At 41.9% G+C, this 22,647-nt stretch overlaps 2 protein-coding genes and 1 long non-coding RNA gene across 6 annotated transcripts in view; all 3 read right to left on the reverse strand.

Annotated features, from left to right (window-relative positions):
- LOC141297672 (LIM and SH3 domain protein 1-like) overlaps nucleotides 1-22,647 on the reverse strand; it is a 311,981-nt gene that overhangs the window by 67,837 nt on the left and 221,497 nt on the right. The gene's annotated exons all lie outside the window — the stretch shown is intronic.
- The window catches only part of arhgap23b (Rho GTPase activating protein 23b), an 81,760-nt gene that overhangs the window by 17,795 nt on the left and 41,318 nt on the right, over nucleotides 1-22,647 (reverse strand). Inside the window, exon 22 of one of the 4 annotated variants that reach the window (XM_073828054.1) lies at nucleotides 8,651-8,785. The exons of the other annotated variants lie outside the window; for them this stretch is intronic. Within the exon in view, the coding sequence (XP_073684155.1) occupies nucleotides 8,757-8,785 (29 nt within the window). The 3' untranslated portion in view covers nucleotides 8,651-8,756. Of the gene's footprint in view, nucleotides 1-8,650; nucleotides 8,786-22,647 lie in introns of those variants that run through there. 4 annotated transcript variants of the gene reach the window in all.
- Nucleotides 915-3,252, reverse strand: LOC141297628 (uncharacterized). Its single transcript, XR_012341420.1, has 3 exons — nucleotides 2,514-3,252; nucleotides 2,203-2,345; nucleotides 915-1,308 (listed from the first exon to the last, which is right to left on the reverse strand). It is a non-coding gene; the product is annotated as an uncharacterized lncRNA (long non-coding RNA).

Genomic DNA, 22,647 nt, shown 5'->3' on the forward strand with positions numbered 1-22,647 from the left:
GACTGTCATCACTCAGTGGCTGGATGTCTAAGTGATGTCCACAGAATAACATGGATTTTATAAACAACTGAAGTTTTTGGGGCAGACCTGACCTGTTCAGGTGTTCCTTCCTGGGGGTGATGCAACTCTTATCTCTTAAAATAAGGCATATACTCTTAGTGATAGCACTTGACCAACTGGGGCCAAGGTCAGAAAACTAGGTCTGCTAGCCAACTCACATCACAAAAGTCTCAGCACATAGTGACTTTTTCAATTATAGATCATACTATAAAGACTACACTGTAAAAAATTTACTGTAAAATTTACAGCAAGTTACTGGCAACTTTGGTTGCCAGCAATACTGTAAATTTTTACAAGTGCACTGTAAATGATTAACTACAGTTTTACTGTAAAATTTACAGCAAGTTACTGGCAACTTTGGTTGCCAGCAATACTGTAAATTTTTACAAGTGCACTGTAAATGATTAACTACAGTTTTACTGTAAAATTTACAGCAAGTTACTGGCAACTTTGGTTGCCAGCAATACTGTAAATTTTTACAAGTGCACTGTAAATGATTAACTACAGTTTTACTGTTAAAATACAGCAATTTTCTGTATATATATACTAGCAACGATATATACATTATTTAAAGCTGCTACTGTGAAATTGCAGCAATAGTTTGCAATTTTACAAGTGTACTGGAAATCATTAAATAACGTTTCACTGTAAAAATATTGTACTACTTTAATTTGTATATTCTTTATTTGCAGTATTTATTTTCCAGATTGCTGAATAATAATGACTAGCAATTTAAACAATTTATTAACTGCATAAGCTTTAAACAATATTTAACTGCATAAAGTGTTGTATAGTATGAAACTCAGTGCACCTATTATTTAATAAAAACAAAAATAATAATAATTTGACACATCTTAATCTTGATAAACAGGTCCAATTTTATTTAAAAAATCTCTTATTTATTAACTCTCAAATTTGCATGAAAGAAATGTCATAGAACAGTGTATTCAGTATTATTCTGAATTCCAAAATAAATTGGGCATGAAAATATTTACTTGAAACATATTACGCTGCTAAATATTAAGGTTAACCAATATTTAGCCAAAGTTGAAACCAACATCAAGTTAACCAACATGGTTATAATTAAATGGTTCGAAATACCATAAAGACAGTGATGAATTTTCACAACTTCATGGACAGTCCAACATGGCCAAACAACAAGCCCTCAAGTGAGTCCAAAAAAACTTCTGATCGAAAAAGGAGAACAGTTCAGATCCAGATGCTGTTCCAGCCCAGGATGCAGAGTGGCTAAAAAAATATATAAAAGAACAAAAAGGGCAATACATTAGATATTTTACAAAACAATGATACAGTCAGACAAAGACAGAGGGATGACAGATACAGTCAAAGGCAGAGAGAGTGATGATTGTTACAGTTAGATCAGTATGATATTAAACAGTAAAACACTAAAATTGTGAAAAATATTACAATTTTTACAAGTTATTACAAGTTTTATATTTTACTATACTTTCAAATATAATTTATTTCTGAGATGCAAAGCTGAATGTTCAGCATCATTACACCAGTGTTGCATGATCTTTCAGAGATCATTCTCATTTATTATCAATATCCTGATTTATTGTCAATGTTATTGTCAATGTTGTCAGTGTATGTTTTGGAGCCTGTGATACTTTTTCAGGATTCTTTGATGAATAAGTTTCAAAGAACAGCAGTTATTTAAAATATACATTTTATCTAAAAATATAAATCTTTACAATCAATTTCAATGTAACATACTATATATAAGTATAATATATAAGATTCCTGAAAAAAGTATCACAGGTTAATAAAAATATTAAACAGCACAATTGCTTCTAACATTGATAATAAATCAGCATATACAATAATTTCTAAAGGATCACTAAAGGACATTGGAGTAATTAGAAGACTAGTGTATTGATGCTGAAAATTCAGAAATAAATTACATTTTTAAGTATATTAAAATGGATAAAACATTTTAATAATATTTCACAACATTATAGTTTTTTCTGTATTTTTTATCAATTAAATGCAGCCTTTATGAGCAGAAGATACTTATTTCAAAACATAAAACCTACTGATCACAAACTTTTGAACGCTAGTGTAGATAAAGGATAAAATAACATAATAAAAGGAAAAAGATCTTGGTGTATGTGTACTTACATGTCAGTAATTCTGCTGAAAATCCTTCGCATTGCAAAGAAAACTGGTAACTTGGGTTCACTTCTGCTGGTTTCTTCTGTGTTCTGTCGTTTTAGATGGGTCTTTTCCTTTCAACTTCTTTGTTTTTCTCTCAGGATAAATATCTACAAAACAGTCAGGAAGCAGACAATATGTAATTCACATTAGTTTTAGCTTTTGTACATCTGAATTATTCTCCCTAAAAAAACTCTCTCTACTTGAGTTGAGAAACATATTCTATCATATCTACATGTAAAATGCAGGTACTCAGATTGTTAGAATGCAACTATTACCTTTGTATGAACTCCAAAACTCCGTCTGTCTCCTCTTGATAACGTTAGTCCAGAATATGTAATATGCTGCGAACAGGCCAGACAGGACAATGGGCTGGATTAAGGCATTCTTCAAATCAAAGTTAGCAAAAAGCATTAACGTTACATTCAAACAATAAGCGAATAAGCAAGTTATCAAAGGTGCTAGTACATCTCACTGCTTACGTTAACCACTTTAACAGCACCGTTCAGAGTTTACGTGACACACATCCTCCGTGAGCGGCTGACCGCGAATCGCGAGCCCTAAATACGCGTTTTATTTCGGTGCCCGTGTTAACAGATGGCTGCCTGTGCAAATTTGTTGTACATCATAAAATAATCACGAGAAAGTGTGCTGATCAGCACGACGTCGCCGTGAATCACATCTTTTGCCAATGAAGCTTGTAATTCTTAACGTAGGAACCCAGAGATGTTACGCCTATAGCCGATATAAGGCAGGGGAATGTGTGTGTAATCCTTCCGCGACTGCAGTGCCGAATCCCCGCACAAGTCTCTCTCGTGCTCCGCGGACGGAGGATTCGTTAATCTGCGGTTACCGCGAATGTTTATGACACCTTATATTCTTTAATATTCTAATACAGTTACAAATTATGAAAAATAAAACAGAAATAAGACACTTACTTACCACAGTTATGAATCGTTCTTCTTGCTGCTCCCAAATGTCGACCGTTAAAGATAATCCCGCCTCTTTAGATTTGAAATTTACCAGAATGCATTGCGGTTTACAGCAATATGCTGTATTGGCTGTATTATAAGAAATACAACCCGCTGCTGTAAAATATTGCTGTAATTTTTACAGCAATTTGTTACAGTGTATGTCTGTTTCTTTACCTAGTAAATACAAAAAATTCCTGAACCCATGTAAGCGTAATAATTTAATTAATAATAATTAAAAAAAAAAAAACAGATAATAACGTATAGATGTGCTCTGTTATGACAGAAACCTGGCAAAAACCATTTACTTTAAACAAGTCTACCCCCAAGGGTGCTTTTATAAATATGAGTGGCACCAAAAAAGGTAAAGAAGAAGTTGTTGCTACGTTTTATTATAGTAATATTTTCAGTTTTTTTCTCAGAGGTCTGGTTTCAAGCATAATTATTTTGAAGTGATAGTGCTTTACATAATGTTATCTAGTTTAACAAGTGTAAATGGTAAATCTCTTTTGACATTTGTACTGGCTACTGTATACATGACACCAGGGCACAATACGGACTTTATCAAAGAATTTGGTTATTTTGTATTAAGTTAGTACTTGCTGCAGATAAAGTTTTAATTGTTGGTGATTTGTTGTCTTTAATATCCATGTAGATAATGAAAAAGATGCATTAGGATTAGCATTTATAGAGATTCACAACTCTGTTGGAGTTAGACCATGTGTCATGATTCACTCATTGTTGTAATCATACTTTAGACTTATTATAGTCACATGGAATCAATGTTGCTGGGAATGGAATATCAAAGCCATAAATCATTTTGTAAACCAAAATTGAAAAATGAGAAATCAAGGTGAAATCTAATTTTATGTTTATTAAACGAAACGAAAAAAAAAACAACAAAAAAAACACACAAGCCATCTTTCCATTTCTCATTATTCCATTTTAGACATGGTATCAAACGGGTAAAAAGTATACCGACACTTCTACTACTAAAGATTGCTTCATAAAAAAGTTTCCTGATTTGTCTCAACTCCTCAGAATATCTGATAGCTCAGAAAAACTATTACAATTTAGTTATGGACGGTTGCTCCTTTATGCTTGAAAAAGATTAAAGAGGTTTTTGGATGCAATATTCACATTTACATGTTGTTTGAACATAACTGTGTGTTTGCAGGGTGTGTGCACAACCACCCTATAATGATAAAAGTCCACCCAGTGCTTTTTTTTATAAATCTCAAAGCATTTTGGGATTTACGCACCCGCCCTGAGTGAGCTGTGAACAGTCCAGAATTGTTTCAACGCCTGAGCAGAGGTAGACAAGAATGTCTCATAAGCAATTGAGGTGCTTTTTTGTTGGATGTAATAATGAACACAGCAGTCTTCATTTACTCCCTACATCTGAGCCACTGAAGTAGCAGAGGATTACTTTCGTTTCTGAAGGCAATGCACTCCCCGATCTGCCTAAATGCGTCTATGTTTGTGCAAATCATTCATGATCTAATCTAGATTGATATACAGTGGTGTGAAAAAGTGTTGGCCCCCTTCCTGATTTTTTTTTTTTTGCATGTTTGTCACACTTCAATGTTTCAGATCATCAAACTAATTTAAATATTAATCAAAGATAACACAAGTAAACAAAACATGCAGTTTTTGAATTAAGTTTTTTTTTTATTATGAAGGGAAAACAAAATCCAAACCCACATGGACCTGTGTGAAAAAGTGTTTGCCCCCTAAACTTAATAACTGGTTGGGCCACCCTTAGCAGCAACAACTGCAATCAAGCGTTTGCGATAACTTGCAATCAGTCTGTTACAGCGCTGTGCTGGAATTTTGGCCCACTCATCTTAGCAGAATTGTTGTAATTCAGCCACATTGGAGGGTTTTCGAGCATGAACCGCCTTTTTAAGGTCTTGCCACAGCATCTCAATAGGATTCAGGTCAGGACTTTGACTAGGCCACTCCAAAGTCTTCATTTTGTTTTTCTTCAGCCATTCAGAGGTGGATTTGCTGATGTGTTTTGGATCATTGTCCTGCTGCAGAACCCAAGTTCGCTTCAGCTTGAGGTCATGAACAGATGGCCGGACATTGTCCTTCAGGATTTTTTGGTAGACAGCAGAATTCATGGTTCCATTAATCACAGCAAGTCTTCCAGGTCTAGAAGCAGCAAAACAGCCCCAGACCATCACACTACCACCACCATATTTTACTGTTGGTATGATGTTCTTTTTCTGAAATGATGTGTTACTTTTATGCCAGATGTAATGGGACACACACCTTCCAAAAAGTTCAACTTTTGTCTCGTCAGTCCACAGAGTATTTTCCCAAAAGTCTTGGGGATCATCAAGATGTGTTCTGGCAAAACTGAGACAAGCCTTTATGTTCTATTTGCTCAGCAGCGGTTTTCGTCTTGGAACTCTGCCATGCAGGCCATTTTTGCCCAGTCTCTTTCTTATGGTGGAGTCATGAACACTGACCTTAACTAAGGGCAAGGAGTGGAGATGGAGGAGGAGAACCGGAGTAAATGAATATATATAAGTTTATTAAATGAAACACTGAATATACAAACAAACCAAAACCAGGAGCATAAACAGAGAACATGTAACGTTATCGACGGACTAACGGGAGTGAGAGACACATAATTAAATACACTGAACATAGGGCGTGGTAACAAACAAGATAATGAGATGACGAGGGGGAAATACAAATATGGGCAAGACTGAACCAATTAAACACAAACCAAAAGGGGGAGACAAGGACTAAACCATATGGACTAGAAACAGAAGGGGAAAAACATAGGGAAAACAGAACAGAACAGAGACAAAATACTGACATTACACCCCCCTCCCCAAAAGGCGCGTCTCGCGCCGTCTAACATCCATTGGGGAGGGAGGGTGGGCGCCCTGGAGACCGCTAGACAGGGATACAGGGAACACAGGATACAGGGGCGGTCTCCAGGGCATACAGTCCAATAGGCCATGGCGGGTCTGGGGGATCAGGAAGCCATGGCCGGGTAAACAGTGCGGGGGGCCATGGCGGATCTGGGGGCTCAGGAAGCCATGGCCGGGTCAATAGTTCAGGAGGCCATGGCGGATCTGGGGGCTCAGGAAGCCATGGCCGAGTAAACAGTCCAGGTGGCCATGGCCGGGTAAACAGTCCAGGTGGCCATGGCCGAGTAAACAGTCCAGGTGGCCATGGCTGATCAGGGGAGTAGCCCCCCCCCCAAATTTTCTTGGGGGAACCTAGGGCATAGTCCACCCAGGAGAGCACGGAAGGGCACGCAGGAGAGAGCTCCGGCTCTAGAGGGCGCGCAGGAGAGAGCTCCGGCTCTGGAGGGTGCGCTGGCTCTTTAGGAGCGGGCTCTGGATGGCGCTCTTGAGGAGCGGGCTCTGGACGGCGCTCTTGAGGAGCGGGCTCTGGACGGCTGGACGACCCCAGCGGAGATTCAGGAGGGCTGGGCGTCTCCAGCGGAGACACTGAAGCAGCAAGCTCTGGGCGAGCGGTCACTGGAGGGCACTCTGGCGGCGCGGTCACTGGAGGGCTGGGCGGAACCAGCGGAGACTCTGGGAGGCTGGGCGGAACCAGCGGAGACTCTGACTTGGCGGTAGTCTTTTTGGGTGCAGACTCAGGCTTGGTGGCCATCTTGGCCGGGGACTCAGGCTTGGCGGCCATCTTGGCCGGGGACTCAGGATCAACGGCCATCTTGGCCGGGGATTCAGGCTTGGCGGCCATCTTGGCCGGGAACTCAGGAACGGCGGCCATCTTGGCCAGGGACTCAAGTTTGGCGGCCGTCTTGGCCGGGAACTCAGGATCAACGGCCATCTTGGCCAGGGATTCGGGTTTGGCGGCCATCTTGCTTGCAGACTCCGGCGTGGCAGCCATCTTGCTTGCAGACTCTGGCGTGGCAGCCATCTTGAGGGCAGCTAGTAACATGGTGGCCATCTTGTGAACAGACTCTGGCATTGTAGTAGCCATCTTACTTGCAGACTCGGGCATAGTGGCCATCTTGCGTGCAGACTCGGGCATTGCGGCCATCTTGTGCGCTGGCGTGGCGGCCATCTTGTGAGCTGGCGCCGGCTCGGCGGCTGACAGGCTTGATCGCGGAGAGGAAGCCTGAGGTACTGGGCTTGAGCGCTGGGCGGCGGCCGGCAGACTAGAGCGCGGGGAGGAGGCCTCGGGCTGAGGACAGCAGCGGAGCTTTGGAAGATGACTGGAGATTGGAGACTGGGCTGGCAGTCCGATCCGTTGGCACGGTATGTGGGGATTCTCGGCTTAGAACAGGCTGACCCGACGTGACGTGTTTCAGAGGGGACCGAACGATGAGACCTGACACTCTTTACTTCAAGTTCAAAATCAGAGCAATTTAAATCAAGAATGAGATTGATCAGTTCGATCAAGGAGAAATTACAGGCAGGAGAATCGCAACAAATCGTCTCATCATTCAGTCCCATCAGAAACACGGCACCGAGAGAGGCATCGGGCCAGCCCACCTGATGTGAGAGCTCGACAAAATCCGCCACATACCGTTCCAAACTCTGACCGCCCTGCCGCAGTCTCACCAGGTCTGCCTCAGCCCGATTCATCTTCAGTTTTAGGTCCGTCGTTCTGTCACAGTCTGGTGGGTTGAGGAGTGGAGATGGAGGAGGAGAACCGGAGTAAATGAATATATATAAGTTTATTAAATGAAACACTGAATATACAAACAAACCAAAACCAGGAGCATAAACAGAGAACATGTAACGTTATCGACGGACCAATGGGAGTGAGAGACACAGACTTAAATACACTGAACATAGGGCGTGGTAACAAACAAGATAATGAGATGACGAGGGGGAAATACAAATATGGGCAAGACTGAACCAACTAAACACAAACCAAAAGGGGGATACAAGGGCTAAACCATATGGACTAGAAACAGAAGGGGAAAAACATAGGGAAAACAGAACAGAACAGAGACAAAATACTGACAACATGCCATTCAAGTTGATTTTAATATGCACTGAGCACTTTGTAATAATAAATAAGACTAGTCTTATCGCTAAGACCAGTACATCACAACATTATTATTAACACAATAATGTTATTTCATTTTTTAAATATCCAGATTATCATCAATTCACTCCCTGTCCAAATATGTTCATCTTGGTCCATTTATGTATGTAATAAAAAGTATAAACAAAACAAAACAAAAAAAAATTAGTAATTTATATTTAAACTGTTTTGAGGTCTTTTTTCTGTAAAGTTAGATATTTAATTAGATTGAAACCCAATACTTACATCTAGAAGTGTAATGTGATTTTCTTTTTTCCAAAAAAAATAAAAATATTATAATAAATAATGATAATAATAAAAAAATTTTTTTTAGAAATCCCATCATCACAGGCGTGCAATAAATCTTGGGATAGTCTGGGACGCAAAGGATCCAACTGTTGTTATATTCCCACATCACTGTTGTGATTAGTCTGTGTCAACTAACAGACATGGTGTTATTGATGCTTCCAGGATTGGCCATGCCCAATAAATGTCTGAAAAAGAACACAATTCCTGCGCCTACCGCAAACTTTCATCCATTGGCTCAGCTAGCAGAATGATGCAGAGAGTGTGCAAAGAGAGAGAGAGAGAGTGAAAGAGAGAGAGAAAGAGGGGGGGGGGGGGAGAGAGAGAGAGAGAGGTTTAACAATATCTTTATTTATACAATTTACTTCACAATTCTAAACAATATAACCTTTTCTATAAAACCAATATCCAAAAACCTTCAAAAATTAAAAACAAGCTGATCATCATACAACATACATAACACTTCATTTACACAGCATGTTTCACAAAAACCCCACAAGTTATTTGTCAACCTATAATAGGCAAATTCAATCTTTAACATCCCTGCAATTAGCCACTTCAACATTTCTTCAGGATCTATATTAGCTAGTTGTAAACCTTTATTTTTCTGTGTTTTCCACACTGCCAGTTTAGCCGTTCCAATCAGGTAATTTAATAAACACATTTTTTTCCTTCTTGAAAATTTGTATTTTATTCCTCCAATAAATACTTTGTCAGAAAACGTTTCCTCAAATTTACTAAACCAGCTCTTAAGCAAAATAAAAATACCTTTTAATCTCTCACACTTTAAAAACAAATGTTCCAAATCCTCCTTTTCCCCTCAAAATCTACATTCCCCCTTCACAGATATATTCAGGTGTGCTACGTGCACATCAGTGGCTATTGCCCCATAAATAATCCTCCATTGTAAATCACCAGTACGCTTCTCCACTGGAGGTTTATATAGGGTCCTCCACCGGTCTCTTATTAGGAATTCTGGGTTCAACAAATCTGGCCACTTTGAGACTTTTTGTTTTCTCAATGAAACGTGATGCATTGCTTTTACATTAATATTATACATTTCTTTTTTTTGTCACACCTTTAAAAGAACAAAAAACAAGAGTCTGAATGGAAAAAATAGCATCGACCACTTCTTCATCTTCCTTTATTGCAGAAGAAATAAGCAGTTCTGGAAATTCCACATTATTCCTCATATCTTGGATATTCTCAAGTCTCTGTGCGATAAATGTCCTGTATCCACTTGGTAAAGCATTGGTAAGTTCTTCCTTTAGTTTTGACACAAGACGTAACGATCTCAAGCCTGTTACTTCTTTAAGTTCTTCAAGAGACTTCCACCCTTCTTTGTTCAATAAATGGCCCAACTTCACAATTCCATTCCTCAATAAACAATTTCGTACAGTCACAGAAGACAGCAGCCTTGTTTGAATCAGTGGATTAAAAAAGAGTGGTTCCTCCAGTGCCCACTGTTCTGCTTTGCCCACATCCTGTTCTTTTCTTATAACACTTTTCCATGTTTGTAGCACCAACTGTGAGTTCAGATAAGTTAATCTCTTCAAGATTCATTAAAAATAGTTGTTTATCAAGTCCAAAGTCACCAACTCTCCTCATGATCGTACTTGCAGTTTTCCCCCATATTACATCTTTATCATACAGAAATCTCTGTGCAGCTTGTATTCTGAAAGCACGAATTCTATTTCGCACATCCACCAGTCCTTGGCCACCTTCCTGTACTGGCAAGTACAAAACTGCAGCACGGGTCCAATGTTGTCCATCCCCAAAAAAGTTTACTATTGTCCTTTGTATTCTAGAAATCAACTCTTCTGGTGGTTCCATAACAACAGTCCTATGCCACAAAATAGAAGCAGCCAGATTGTTTACTACCAGAACTCTTCCTCGATACGACAATTGACAGACGGGCAGACACCTTTTCCTTCAAACCCTCCCAATTTTTTCTTTGAAACTGTTCATTTCCTAAAAAAACTCCTAAGATCTTTAGTCCATCTTTCTTCCATTGCAACCCTCCTGGAAGCTGTGGAGCTTTTTCCAAATTACCCACCATAAATCCTTCACTTTTTGTCCAGTTAACCTTAGGCTCTTTCATATAAATTGATAGTATTTGTTAAAATTGTAATATCTTCTTGACCTTTAATGAAAACTGTAATGTCATCTGCATAGGTTGATAAAACCACCCTAAAATAACCGTTACCATGAGGAATTAAAGTTCCTTTTAAATTCTTTCTTAACCTACATAATAGGGTTTCAATAACCAGGCTATATAGTTGTCCAGAAATTGAGAAAAAAGACATTTAGAAAAAATCTTATAGTCCAAGCACAACAGAGCAACTGGTCTCCAATTTTTTAACAGTCCAAGGTCTCCTTTTTTTGGAAGCAATGACAAAACTGCTCGACGACAACTTAAGTTTAAAAAGTAGATTACTTTTGATGCATTCTAAAATTACTTCATATAAATCTGGTCCTATCAAATCCCAGAATTGTTGATAAAATTCCACTGGTAATCCATCAATTCCAGGCAATCTGCCTTTAGATAGTTGCCTCATGGCCTCTGTGAGCTCTTGAAAGGTAATTAAAGGTCCCATATTGTCAAAATCGAAATTTCCTGGCTTTTTTCATGATAACTGAGGTCTAGGGCAGCGGTTCCCAATTCCAGTCCTCGCGCCCCACCGCTCTGCACATTTTGCATGTCTCCCTTAGTTAACACACCTGATTCAGATAACCAGCTCATTAGAAGTGAGGTCCGTGCAGGAACTGCGATCCGATTGACATGGTCCCTGCAAAGTATTCATTGCTCCCTGCTCCCTGCTCCCTAAGCGGGGGAAATCTGTTTACTATACTTCGAAACATTCATTCACATATTTGCGCTACGCCACCGCATGTAGTGTCTTCACACACAGATGAAACTTACTAGAGAAGTGTGACATAAGTGCATCTGTAAATAAATGCATTTTAAATTTACGTCTTGCAGGCTTTAATGGCCTTCAAATGGAACACATACGCTCGCTTCGAACTAATGAATAATGGCGGAATATCCTGTGATGTCCACTTCGAAGGGCAGTAACGTTGGAATAGAACAAAAGTCAGAAGCGATGCGTGAAACACACAAAATGTGCAGAGCGGTGGGTCGCGAGGACTGGAATTGGGAACCGCTGGTCTAGGGGTTATGTAACTACCATATAAGTTTCAAAACAGTCAGTCCACAGCAAACTGCACACAGCCTGAATAAAGTAGCCGTTCCTTTTCACAAGCCCCTGTAACTTCTGTAAAAATATGACGTCCGATCTACTCAGTCACCGCCTTCAGTCACCACCCTGAGCACCAACCACCGCCCCACCCTCCTTTTGTGAAACCTCGATAACTTCGTGTCTATGCCATTGCTAAGCAACAACAACACGAAAACAAGTGGAGAAAACCCTGTTCAGTCGATAGATATCAAGCTACATCATTACACAGGCTTCTGAACAACGTTAATATAAGAGACCAGTGGCACGTCAACTTCAGCCTCTTTCACACAGCCATTCCGGAAAATACACGGATAATGTGTCCCACGATTTGTTCCGGAATTGCTTAATTAGGTTCATTCACAGTTCTTTTCCGGAATCTGTGCGTGCTTTACACACAACCCGTAAAGACGTGACATTTGGATGTGAGATGTAATGCGACGCGTACGTTTCACTAAACTGAAACTAACCTGATTTTCAGCGCTGATAGTGAGGAGCTCCCTTGTAGGATTTTAGTTACGCAAGACACAAGTAATGAACAAATCTCCATACTCCAAGGAAGATCAAGATTCTTTTGTCTGAACCATTTGCCGAAACGGCGCGAAGACACTGGCGTCACGGTGTCTACCCTATGGTCCGTCTGCTGCGCCGCAGGGAACAAAGCGGCCATAAAATTAATCCCATCAGGGAAACAACAGTGATGTGTGTTCAGCTAATCGCTAATTCATGACTACAATCTTTTGAGCCTTGTGAAACTCCCGGAAAAGGACAATCCCCAGAGATCGTCTCCCCCTTCGACATTCCACAAAGAACCAGTTGTCCGGCGCACTCTGACCGAGACCGTCATAAAACTGAGTCACGAATAAACAAAGAACAATGATCGATTCCAGATTGTCCATTCCGGCCCGCCGAACTCTTACTGACCTCTTTTTCAAGCGGCGTGGGGTTTTTCCACTCAAAACCCAGAAATACCCCACCGCGCACCGAAGGTGCGAACAAATGTGATGCAGAAGGAAAAGAAACAAAGAACGCTATTTCAATCAATCGAACTTACTATGCAAAGGGATAGGGCACCCTCCTTCCTGTATGCTCAATGTGTACCGTGTAATCGTGTACTTTACTATTGTGTGCCTTAATTAACCAAGTTATTAAATATGTATCCCATGTGTAACCTTATATTTCTATATTTGGTATCGTTTGAAAGATCATAACGAATGCAGGTTGTCTGAGTAAATGAGAATTTGATGTTGTGTGTATTTTATGCATTACACTAGTTAACAGAAGTTAATAACCAAATCGCAGAGAAATCTATATTCAAATAATTCACATGCCAGGAGGAGTGGCATGGGGGCGTGACCCCGCCCCGTGGCCACTCCATTGGTCCGCAGCCCTCGGGGTCGTGGATAGGAAGACCCTTTAAAACTTACTGACCCGAACCAGAACATTGGCTTGAATCGTGCTTGAAGTGCCGACTTGAACTGATTGAACTGAGCGAGAAGAGCCCTGAAACATCCTGAAAGACTCTAAACTTTCTCTGCCGAAGATCGCCTGCTCGTTCCAACTACAAGGCATTCTTGCCCTCCAGAACTCACAAGAAACTGAAAAGACTTTCGCATCCCGGTTTGAACCTTCAGAGCCTACGCGCCTTGCAACCCAGGCGCCAATCAAACTCTGAGAGCAACTCCCGTTGCCCAGCCCTTATCGCGGAAGAACCCTGCAACGACGTCATTCCCAGACTAGCAACCAACCAGAAATCTCTGCCGAGGCGAGCCTCCAGCCCAGACGGAATCCCCATTCCGGCACAAGCGCAAGTAAACAAGGTCTCACATTTCTTGTTGAAATCTGGTGCGTTTTCGTTTAAGTTAGATCTCTGCTTTGTGATTTTCTGAGGTTGTGATTTGAGAAGCTAGTAACAGTAATAGAACACGTTTTGGGTTTTCTCACAATTCATAAAATCCCATCTCTGAAACTGTATGAGTGTGCGTGTGAATGTGTGTGTGTGTGTGTTCGTGTTTTAAGTAGTTTAGTTTTGTAATCCTAGTGTAGTTTTCATTAAATCCTTGTTTTCATTGAGAGAATTGTCTTGCCTTTTGTGTTCACAAAGTACTATTTTGCCCAGATCAAGCTACCTGGCTTTAGTTTCCCAAAGTAATATTTAAGTTTATTTACGCTCCTGACCATGAGCGTTGTTGTGAACTTTTCTCAGAGACCAGGAGACGTTTTGGATATCTTGAAGCAGAAGTTTCTCTTTATTGAGATCCTAGCTGTTCGTTCGCTGCAGTCATCAAAAGTCGTCTACTAAGGCATATACATTACAGTTTATATACCTTTCCAGGGGGAGAGGAAAACATAGAGGTGGAGTCAATCTAAACAAAGCATGCAAATGCAGTACAGATAGTCAGCCTAGTAGGATTTTCCCGGCTTTGATCTATTTAGCATTCAAATGCAAAGGGAATAAACAAAAGGACACAGTTGTACTTTGAGCTTAGATTTAACACTTAATAAGAGAAACCTGCCAGATGTTCAGGAACTGCTTAAAGACATAAGGTTCCTGTCTCAGGGTCTGGTTTGTCTGCTCTTAGGAATCACAATATGCATTACTTTTCTGTTTAGGCAGTTATATTGGAATCTATGTTTAACCTTTTATAAATTTGTAATCCTACAATCCCCTCTTTGAGAGTTTTAATAACTCTCACATAATACAAATTTAAACATTTAAAAGTTCGTTCTTGTAACCTTTGATTGTTACAGGCACATAGTACTTGCTCTGTGGTGATTGTTTGTAACGGCATGTTGACACAGAAACCAACATGCAGCTAGGGCCCGTTAAGTTCTTACGGGTAATAGTCTTTTCTGGTTGGACCAGTAATTTCCTTGTGATGGTCGTGGGTCATTTGCTGAATGAAACACTTGATACTGTGGACGCATAGATAGTACACCAGTAGGAGAATCAATAGCAGAACTGCTATTTCCTTGATCCACAGCCAGGGTTTCCCTAACAAGTTTCCAAACCATGAAGAACTATTTTCAGTCATCTGGTGTAATTTTGCTGAAAGATCAAGAATGTCTTGTTGGATTCTGTTGCAATGTTCATGGTGATTACTAGAATGCCAATCTTGATCATGTTGATGGATGACTGAAGTTCTCTCATGTGATTCTCTGAAACTTTCATAAGTCCATTCTATAGCCTACGTTGGTTAACATAAGCCCCATCTTGCAGTCATGTAACTTGAAAAAGTTACAGGCACATAGAACTTATTCTGTGTCTTGTCCTAGATTTACGTAGGTGTAATAGTTCTTTTCAGAACCATAACTGTTGACACATACGACAAGGGATGGTGAAATGTCGTACAAACTACATGATGTCACAGAAAATCATGTAGCGTAAGAGTGGAAGTCTTGAAGTCTATGGCGCCTGAATAGCTGTGAAGCTGTCTGTTTTCTGTAGTCCGTTTCCCACGTAGATTCACTCAGATGACTCTTTGTCCTCATGAAGCTTGTTCATGGATGTCTGAAGTGATGCTTCACACCAGGGTTTCTCTTATGAAGATGACTTGGCATACACACCTGAAACACAAGAAAACAAAGAAACAGCAGACCAGCAGTATTCATGCATAGACATTTTTAGACTTCTGTTGATCGTATAGTGGTTTTATTTATTACATTAAAATTCTAGTGATCGTATAGTGTTTTTTTTTTTTCTTAACCTTATCTTAATTTGACACCTAATAGACCAGTGAGGTGGGGATTGAAAGTACTAATGGGGAAAAACCTATGAGGAAATGTTCACCGCAGGATTGGCCCCCGAGGCCTATTGCACTTCGGTTCTTTCCTGGGCTCCTCACTGGTTTGTGTGTCCTAATCTGTCCCTTTAAGTGTTGTGCACACTGTATAGTGTGAGACATAAGTTCCTAATGCAGAACAAAAATACATGTATTTCCAAAACAATGCAATCACTACATTTCAGTCCTCTAATTAAACATCAGTCCTGGTAGACATCATAACAGAGGATGGGTTACTGAATAAAATATTCTGGTATGGCTGTGAGTGTTGTTAACCAAGTGTCCCCAAGTTTGGGGGGAGTGATATTCAACTTCCCTTTGTTCTGTTAACAAAGAGTCTTTCATCTTTGTTGTAGATTACTGGGGTAATTAAGAATTCACAGCCTTAACGGTTAGCACCTCAGCAAGCTGCCCAGTGAGTTTGGTGTAGTGGGGAGGTGCTGTTTTAGCATTGCTAGCAGACTGTGTAAAAGCTGATTTACATTGTTCATTTCTTTTACGTATTTTTTGTTTTTCCTGCATTCTTTTATCCTGTGTCCAGGTTTACCGCAGTAATGACAACTACCCTCTCTCTTAGGACATTTACTTTCCTGTTGGTTCTCTGTTTTCAACTTAAAGGATGCTGCTGCAATCTTTACTCTGGCTTTAACATCAGAGTTTCTTTCCCAAGTAGCTAACCTGTCCAAGTTGCTTTGCAGGGTTCTATTGGACCATGTGAGGTCTAAGAAAGGCAGTGCATTTCTATATTCAATTAAAAGGCCATCAAACCATGTACGAGCTAGTGGTCCTTTATCATCTAGCACCTTCTCTGGAGTGTCAGCTATTCCACTGTATGCTGCAGCTGACTGACAAAACCTTTCAGTGTACTCACTTACAGTTTCATCCTTCTTTTGCACACAGTTAGTGATTCTGGACCAGTCTGTTTTGGGTCCTATGATATTCTTTAGAATTTTTAAAACACCTTCTCTCAAATCGCCTTTACTGGCATGTTGTAGTTCAGAAGTAACAGCAGACTCAAAACTGTTGAATTCAGATTCAGTTAGAATTTGTGACATCAGCTGTGTGACTTCTGCTAACGACATGTCGTAGAGACGCATTTTGCTGTTCATTGTTCTTCTAAATTCTGAAAAATGTGTGCGTGCTGAAGGTAAGCTCTGGGACAATCTCTCTATGTCTTTAGGTCTTAGCGCTTTGGCAACCGTTTGTACTGGGACAACAGAAGAGTTTGGAGAAACACCTTCAATTTTCTCAATTCCCTGAGATCTTCTCCTAGCACCACATACCTTCACTGAATTCACTGCATCTTTCTCCATTGTTACAGTATTGCCACTGTCTTCTGGTCTACATGAAGACTGTAAGTCAGGATATCTTTCATCTGACTGTTGGTATTTTGAATCACTTTTGGTTGAAGCCTGGTTATAGCCTACCTTTTTAGTGAAACAGGACAATCTAATGTGTAGCTGTTGGTTTTGTTCTTTCAACTTAGTGATAACCTGAGCCTGTTCTTGTGCTAAGGATAAAGTCAATTCTCTGTGGCAACAGATAATGCCTTTTAGGTTTTTCTTTCGGATACATGTTCCGAGTACCTTTTTGCATTCTTCAATTGACCAAACTTTATCTGGATCAATACCAAATTTCTTTGTCAAATCCAATTTTACTGACTCAGTCACTATTGAGTCCATATGCTCTCCTAACAATGATTTAAACTCATCGTCTGTCCATAATGGCGTAGCTAGTCCACCTTTCTCTGTGGTTGGAATTAGCCTAGCATTCTTTCTAACCATTTTTCAAGTTTCTTTGCTACCACGCAATCACAACACTAAAACTTCTCTGATCAACAGAGGGTACGCTTGTTAACACAGATCAACTATTGTTAACCTTCCCTGAATTAACAGAGGACAACACAAACTACTAGCACTTAATGCTAAACTTCTCTGCCAAAACAGAGGATAACAAATTTTAGCATTTTAAGGCTAAACTTCCCTGCTTAAAACAGAGGATTTGCCATGAAACAGAGGATAAACAATTTTAGCACGTAATGCTAAACTTCCCTGGGTGAACAGAGGATAAACAACTCTTCTCTAAAAGAACAACTTTAGAGGGTAACTTAGTTAACTAAACTGTAATAGCTGTAGTTAACCTTCCCTGAATAAACAGAGGATAACAAATATTAACACGTAATGTTAATCTTCCCTGAGTGAACAGAGGATAAACAACTTTAGCACGTAATGCTAAACTTCCCTGAATTAACAGAGGACAACACAAACTACTAGCACTTAATGCTAAACTTCTCTGCCAAAACAGAGGATAACAAATTTTAGCACTTTAATGCTAAACTTCCCTGCTTAAAACAGAGGATAACAGATATTAGCACGTAATGCTAAACTTCCCTGGGTGAACAGAGGATAACCAATTCTTCCCTGCCAAAAAAACAGAGGGTGAACAAATATTAACGTAATGTTAACCTTCCCTGAGTGAACAGAGGATAAACAACTTTAGCACGTAATGCTAAACTTCCCTGAATTAACAGAGGGTAACTTTTCATCTCTAAAAGAACACCTTTAGAGGATAACTTAGTTAACTAAACCCTACAGCTGTCTGTTAACTCTTCTCTGACGGCGCAGAGGATAACTATATGTACTGGTCTTTAGCGGTTCTTTTGGATAGAGTAGCACTCACCAACCCTTGGTTGTAAAGGAAGATTCATGGAAATCTTTGTTCAGCTGGAAGTTTCGCTCTGGATTCCAAAAGATGCAGTCTTGAAAGCAGATGTTCTGTTGAGCTTGCTGTTTCAATCTGGATTCAGGTGAAGGAGCTGGAACTCTATCCGGGTCACAGGGCACCAAAACTGTTGTGAACTTTTCTCAGAGACCAGGAGACGTTTTGGATATCTTGAAGCAGAAGTTTCTCTTTATTGAGATCCTAGCTGTTCGTTCGCTGCAGTCATCAAAAGTCGTCTACTAAGGCATATACATTACAGTTTATATACCTTTCCAGGGGGAGAGGAAAACATAGAGGTGGAGTCAATCTAAACAAAGCATGCAAATGCAGTACAGATAGTCAGCCTAGTAGGATTTTCCCGGCTTTGATCTATTTAGCATTCAAATGCAAAGGGAATAAACAAAAGGACACAGTTGTACTTTGAGCTTAGATTTCACACTTAATAAGAGAAACCTGCCAGATGTTCAGGAACTGCTTAAAGACATAAGGTTCCTGTCTCAGGGTCTGGTTTGTCTGCTCTTAGAAATCACAATATGCATTACTTTTCTGTTTAGGCAGTTATATTGGAATCTATGTTTAACCTTTTATAAATTTGTAATCCTACAGCGTGAATAGACTTCAGAATTGATAAGGTATATTGAGTTGACCGATTCGGTGGACGACCGGTCAAGAAACATAAACTATTAATTCTAAATTGATTTCCCTGAAATTTAGATTCGATTCTATATCCGAATCAACTTTAAATTTGAGTTAATTCTTTACACCCTGATCGCTGCTTCATTCCACTTGCACGTATTTTTTCCGTCGTGAAGAGTCGCAGGGTAAAGTGCATCATCACTAAAACACTGCCTTAATGGCATTTGGTTCTGGCTTTTGTTCACACAGCGCTCGTTCCCGTAATTTTCCGGAATCAGCGCGCATTGTGAAAGGGGCTTTACTAAAGCAACAGTTACGTAGCTTATTGCATTCAGTGTTTGAAAAAGAAAAAAACATTAATGATCATTCTGAAATATCCTGTTGAGTATCACCAAGCCACAGCAGGCTAGGCTCTGAGCTAGGCTACAGCATACATGACCATATTTACCTGTAGTTGGCTTGGATCAGAGCCATACAGAGAGAGAGTTGCGACAACGGAAGTCCAAAACGCTCGATCGTCACGTGATACACGCAGCCCTCAAATAGTTCCAGGAAGTTCATAGCGGGCAATTGGAATACATTGAGTTAGAGGGACAGAACAGCAATTTTTGGTATTTAGTTGACAAAAAATGATTTATTGACATTATTTATAAAATAATGTATACATGTATACGTAGTATATATATGTCAGCAACACATCCGGACCGTCAGGTTCCATCACCACGCCCACTCGTTCCCAATCACCAGCCTACTGATCTCCTGCACCTGCCGTTCCTCATTAACTCTCCTCCATAAATACACAGCACTTTCACCAGCACACCGTCAGATCTACTCGATAGACACTGGACTTCATACCTTCTTTCCTGCCAAAACCAACCTGCCTGCCTGCCTGTCATTCTTATTGTCCTCAAGTTAAGTTTATCCTGCTTTCTGTTTGTTTTACCCCTTTTTCATAATGATGTGATTCCTGTTCTGAATGTTACCGTTTTGTTTTGAGTTCAACCATTAAACATCTTTAAGTTCACCTTACCTCTCTCTCTCTCTCCTTACCCCGAGCCTGACAGAAGATCTGACCTAGAAAAGATCATCAGATACTTCACCATGTCAACTCGCCCCACTTCCGATCCTCTCCTCTCCATCTTCCAGCCTGCACCGAGCACTTCCCCATTTGCCTCTGGAAGTCCCATGGCCTTGCCTGCTTGCTACTCGGGCGAGGCGGACAAATGCAACGGCTTCCTACTCCAGTGTACTCTCCACTTTGAGATGCAGCCCCAGCGATTTGCCACGGAGCGTTCGAAGACGGCGTTTATCACCAGTTTGCTGTCGGGCAGAGCGCTGGATTGGGCTGATGCACTGTGGCAAGCGGATAACCCCTTAATCGGCAATCTATCTGCATTTACCAAACACTTCAAGGAAGTTTTTGGACGATCGACCGGATCCTTATCAGTCTCGGATGAACTGTTACGCCTGCGTCAAGGCTCTTCTTCGGCTGGTGAGTACACTCTCCGGTTCCGTACTCTAGCGACCCTCAGTGGCTGGAATGAACCAGCGCTCTGCTCCATCTTCCGTCAAGGGCTCAATAGTAACATCAGACAGCAACTGGTGATATTTGATGATTCCATCGGTCTCGAAGTGCTCCTCCAAAGGACCAACCAGATCGCCCAACGCCTGTTTGCATGTGCTCCTAACGCCATTTCTCCTCCAGTCGCCTCGCCCGCTCCCGGATATTCTCCTCCAGCACCAGAACCTATGCAAACGGACTCATACCATCTGTCTGCTGCGGAGAGATACCGCCGCGTGTCCCAGGGGCTCTGTCTTTACTGTGGAGGAGAGAACCATACCATCACTTCCTGTCCCATCAAACCACCACGTTCGTTTGTGAGTATCTCTAACATATCCCCAGACGTATCGCAAATGAGAAAACTTCCAGTCACTCTACTGATCAAAGATTCTGCTTTCACAGTCCAAGCCCTTATCGACTCGGGTGCCTCGGGAAACTTCATCTCCCTCAACACGTTAAAAACCCTCAACCTGCCTGCCTTACCTCAGTCTCCCCATTACCTGATCAACACCATCAGAGGTGAGCCCCTGGGACCCGGTCGAGTCAAACAACGATCACCTGTCTTCAACCTTCAAATCGGCAACTTCCACGTGGAGGAGATTTCCTTTCTGGTGCTGGAGGGCGCTACTGTGGACATCGTCCTGGGACGCCCTTGGCTCATCCAACACTCTCCGTTGATGGACTGGGAGAGATGTGACGTCCTCCAGTGGAGTCCTACGTGCCACGAATCCTGTCTTCAACACCTACCTGTTCCCAACCTCTCTATCCAGTCCACCCTCGTCGAGAGTCCCGACTCCGCCAAGGACATCTCCATCCCGGAGGACTACAGGGCGTTCCAGGACGTCTTTAGCAAGCAGGCCGCCACCAAATTGCCACCTCATAGGCCATGGGACTGCGCCATCGACTTGCTGCCTGGAGCTAAACTCCCTAAGGGTAAGGTATACCCTCTGTCCATCCCGGAGCAGAAGGCCATGGAGGAGTACATCAAGGAGGCTCTCCAACAGGGATTTATTGTACCATCCACCTCGCCAGCCGCCTCCAGTTTCTTCTTTGTGGGCAAGAAGGACGGAGGCCTGCGGCCTTGTATCGACTACCGTGTCCTCAACTCCCAGACGGTCAAGTTCCCGTATCCCCTGCCGTTGGTCCCAGCTGCCCTCGAGGAACTGCGCGGAGCTCGCATCTTCTCCAAGCTGGACCTGCGTAGCGCGTATAACCTCGTTCGCATACGCCCTGGGGACGAGTGGAAGACCGCCTTCATCACCCCTACCGGCCACTACCACTACCGGGTCATGCCCTACGGCCTGGTCAACGCGCCCTCTGTCTTCCAGGGCTTCATGAACGAGGTGTTCCGAGAGTTCCTCCACCGGTTCGTCATTGTCTACATAGATGACATCCTCATCTACTCTCGGAACCTGGCCGACCATCGCCACCACGTTACGCAGGTCCTCACGAAGCTGAGACACCACCATCTGTACCTCAAGGCGGAGAAGTGCGAGTTCCACCAAACCACCATCCAGTTCCTCGGCTACGTCATCGGTCCAGCTGGGATCAGCATGGACACGGACAAGGTCGCAGCCATCAGGGACTGGCCCACACCATCATCAGTTAAGGAACTCCAACGCTTCCTCGGATTTGCCAACTTTTACCGCCGTTTCATCCACCGCTTCAGTCTTCATTCTGCCAGCCTCACCAACCTCCTCAAAGGGAAGCCCAAAACCCTTACCTGGACTCCTGCCGCCACCCACGCCTTCACCACCCTCAAATCCGCCTTCAGTACGGCTCCGGCCCTCGTCCTTCCAGACCCTACCAAGCCATTCATCGTGGAAGTCGACGCATCCACCACCGGGGCTGGAGCCGTACTCTCTCAGTAGTCCGGAGAGCCTCCTAAACTCCATCCATGTGCCTTCTTTTCCCGGAAGTTTTCCCCAGCGGAACAAAACTACGACATCGGCAATCGGGAACTCCTGGCCATCAAGTTAGCTCTGGAGGAATGGAGGCACTGGCTGGAGGGTGCCAACCATCCCTTCACCGTAATCACCGACCACCGTAACCTGGAGTACATCCGGGAGGCCAAACGGCTGAATCCTCGCCAGGCTTGGTGGGCCTTGTTCTTCTCCAGGTTCTCCTTCACCATCACCTATCGTCCAGGCCATAAGAACATCAAGGCG

This window comes from Garra rufa, chromosome 22 (genome assembly GCF_049309525.1).
Source record: "Garra rufa chromosome 22, GarRuf1.0, whole genome shotgun sequence".
NCBI classification, from domain to species: Eukaryota; Metazoa; Chordata; class Actinopteri; order Cypriniformes; family Cyprinidae; genus Garra; species Garra rufa.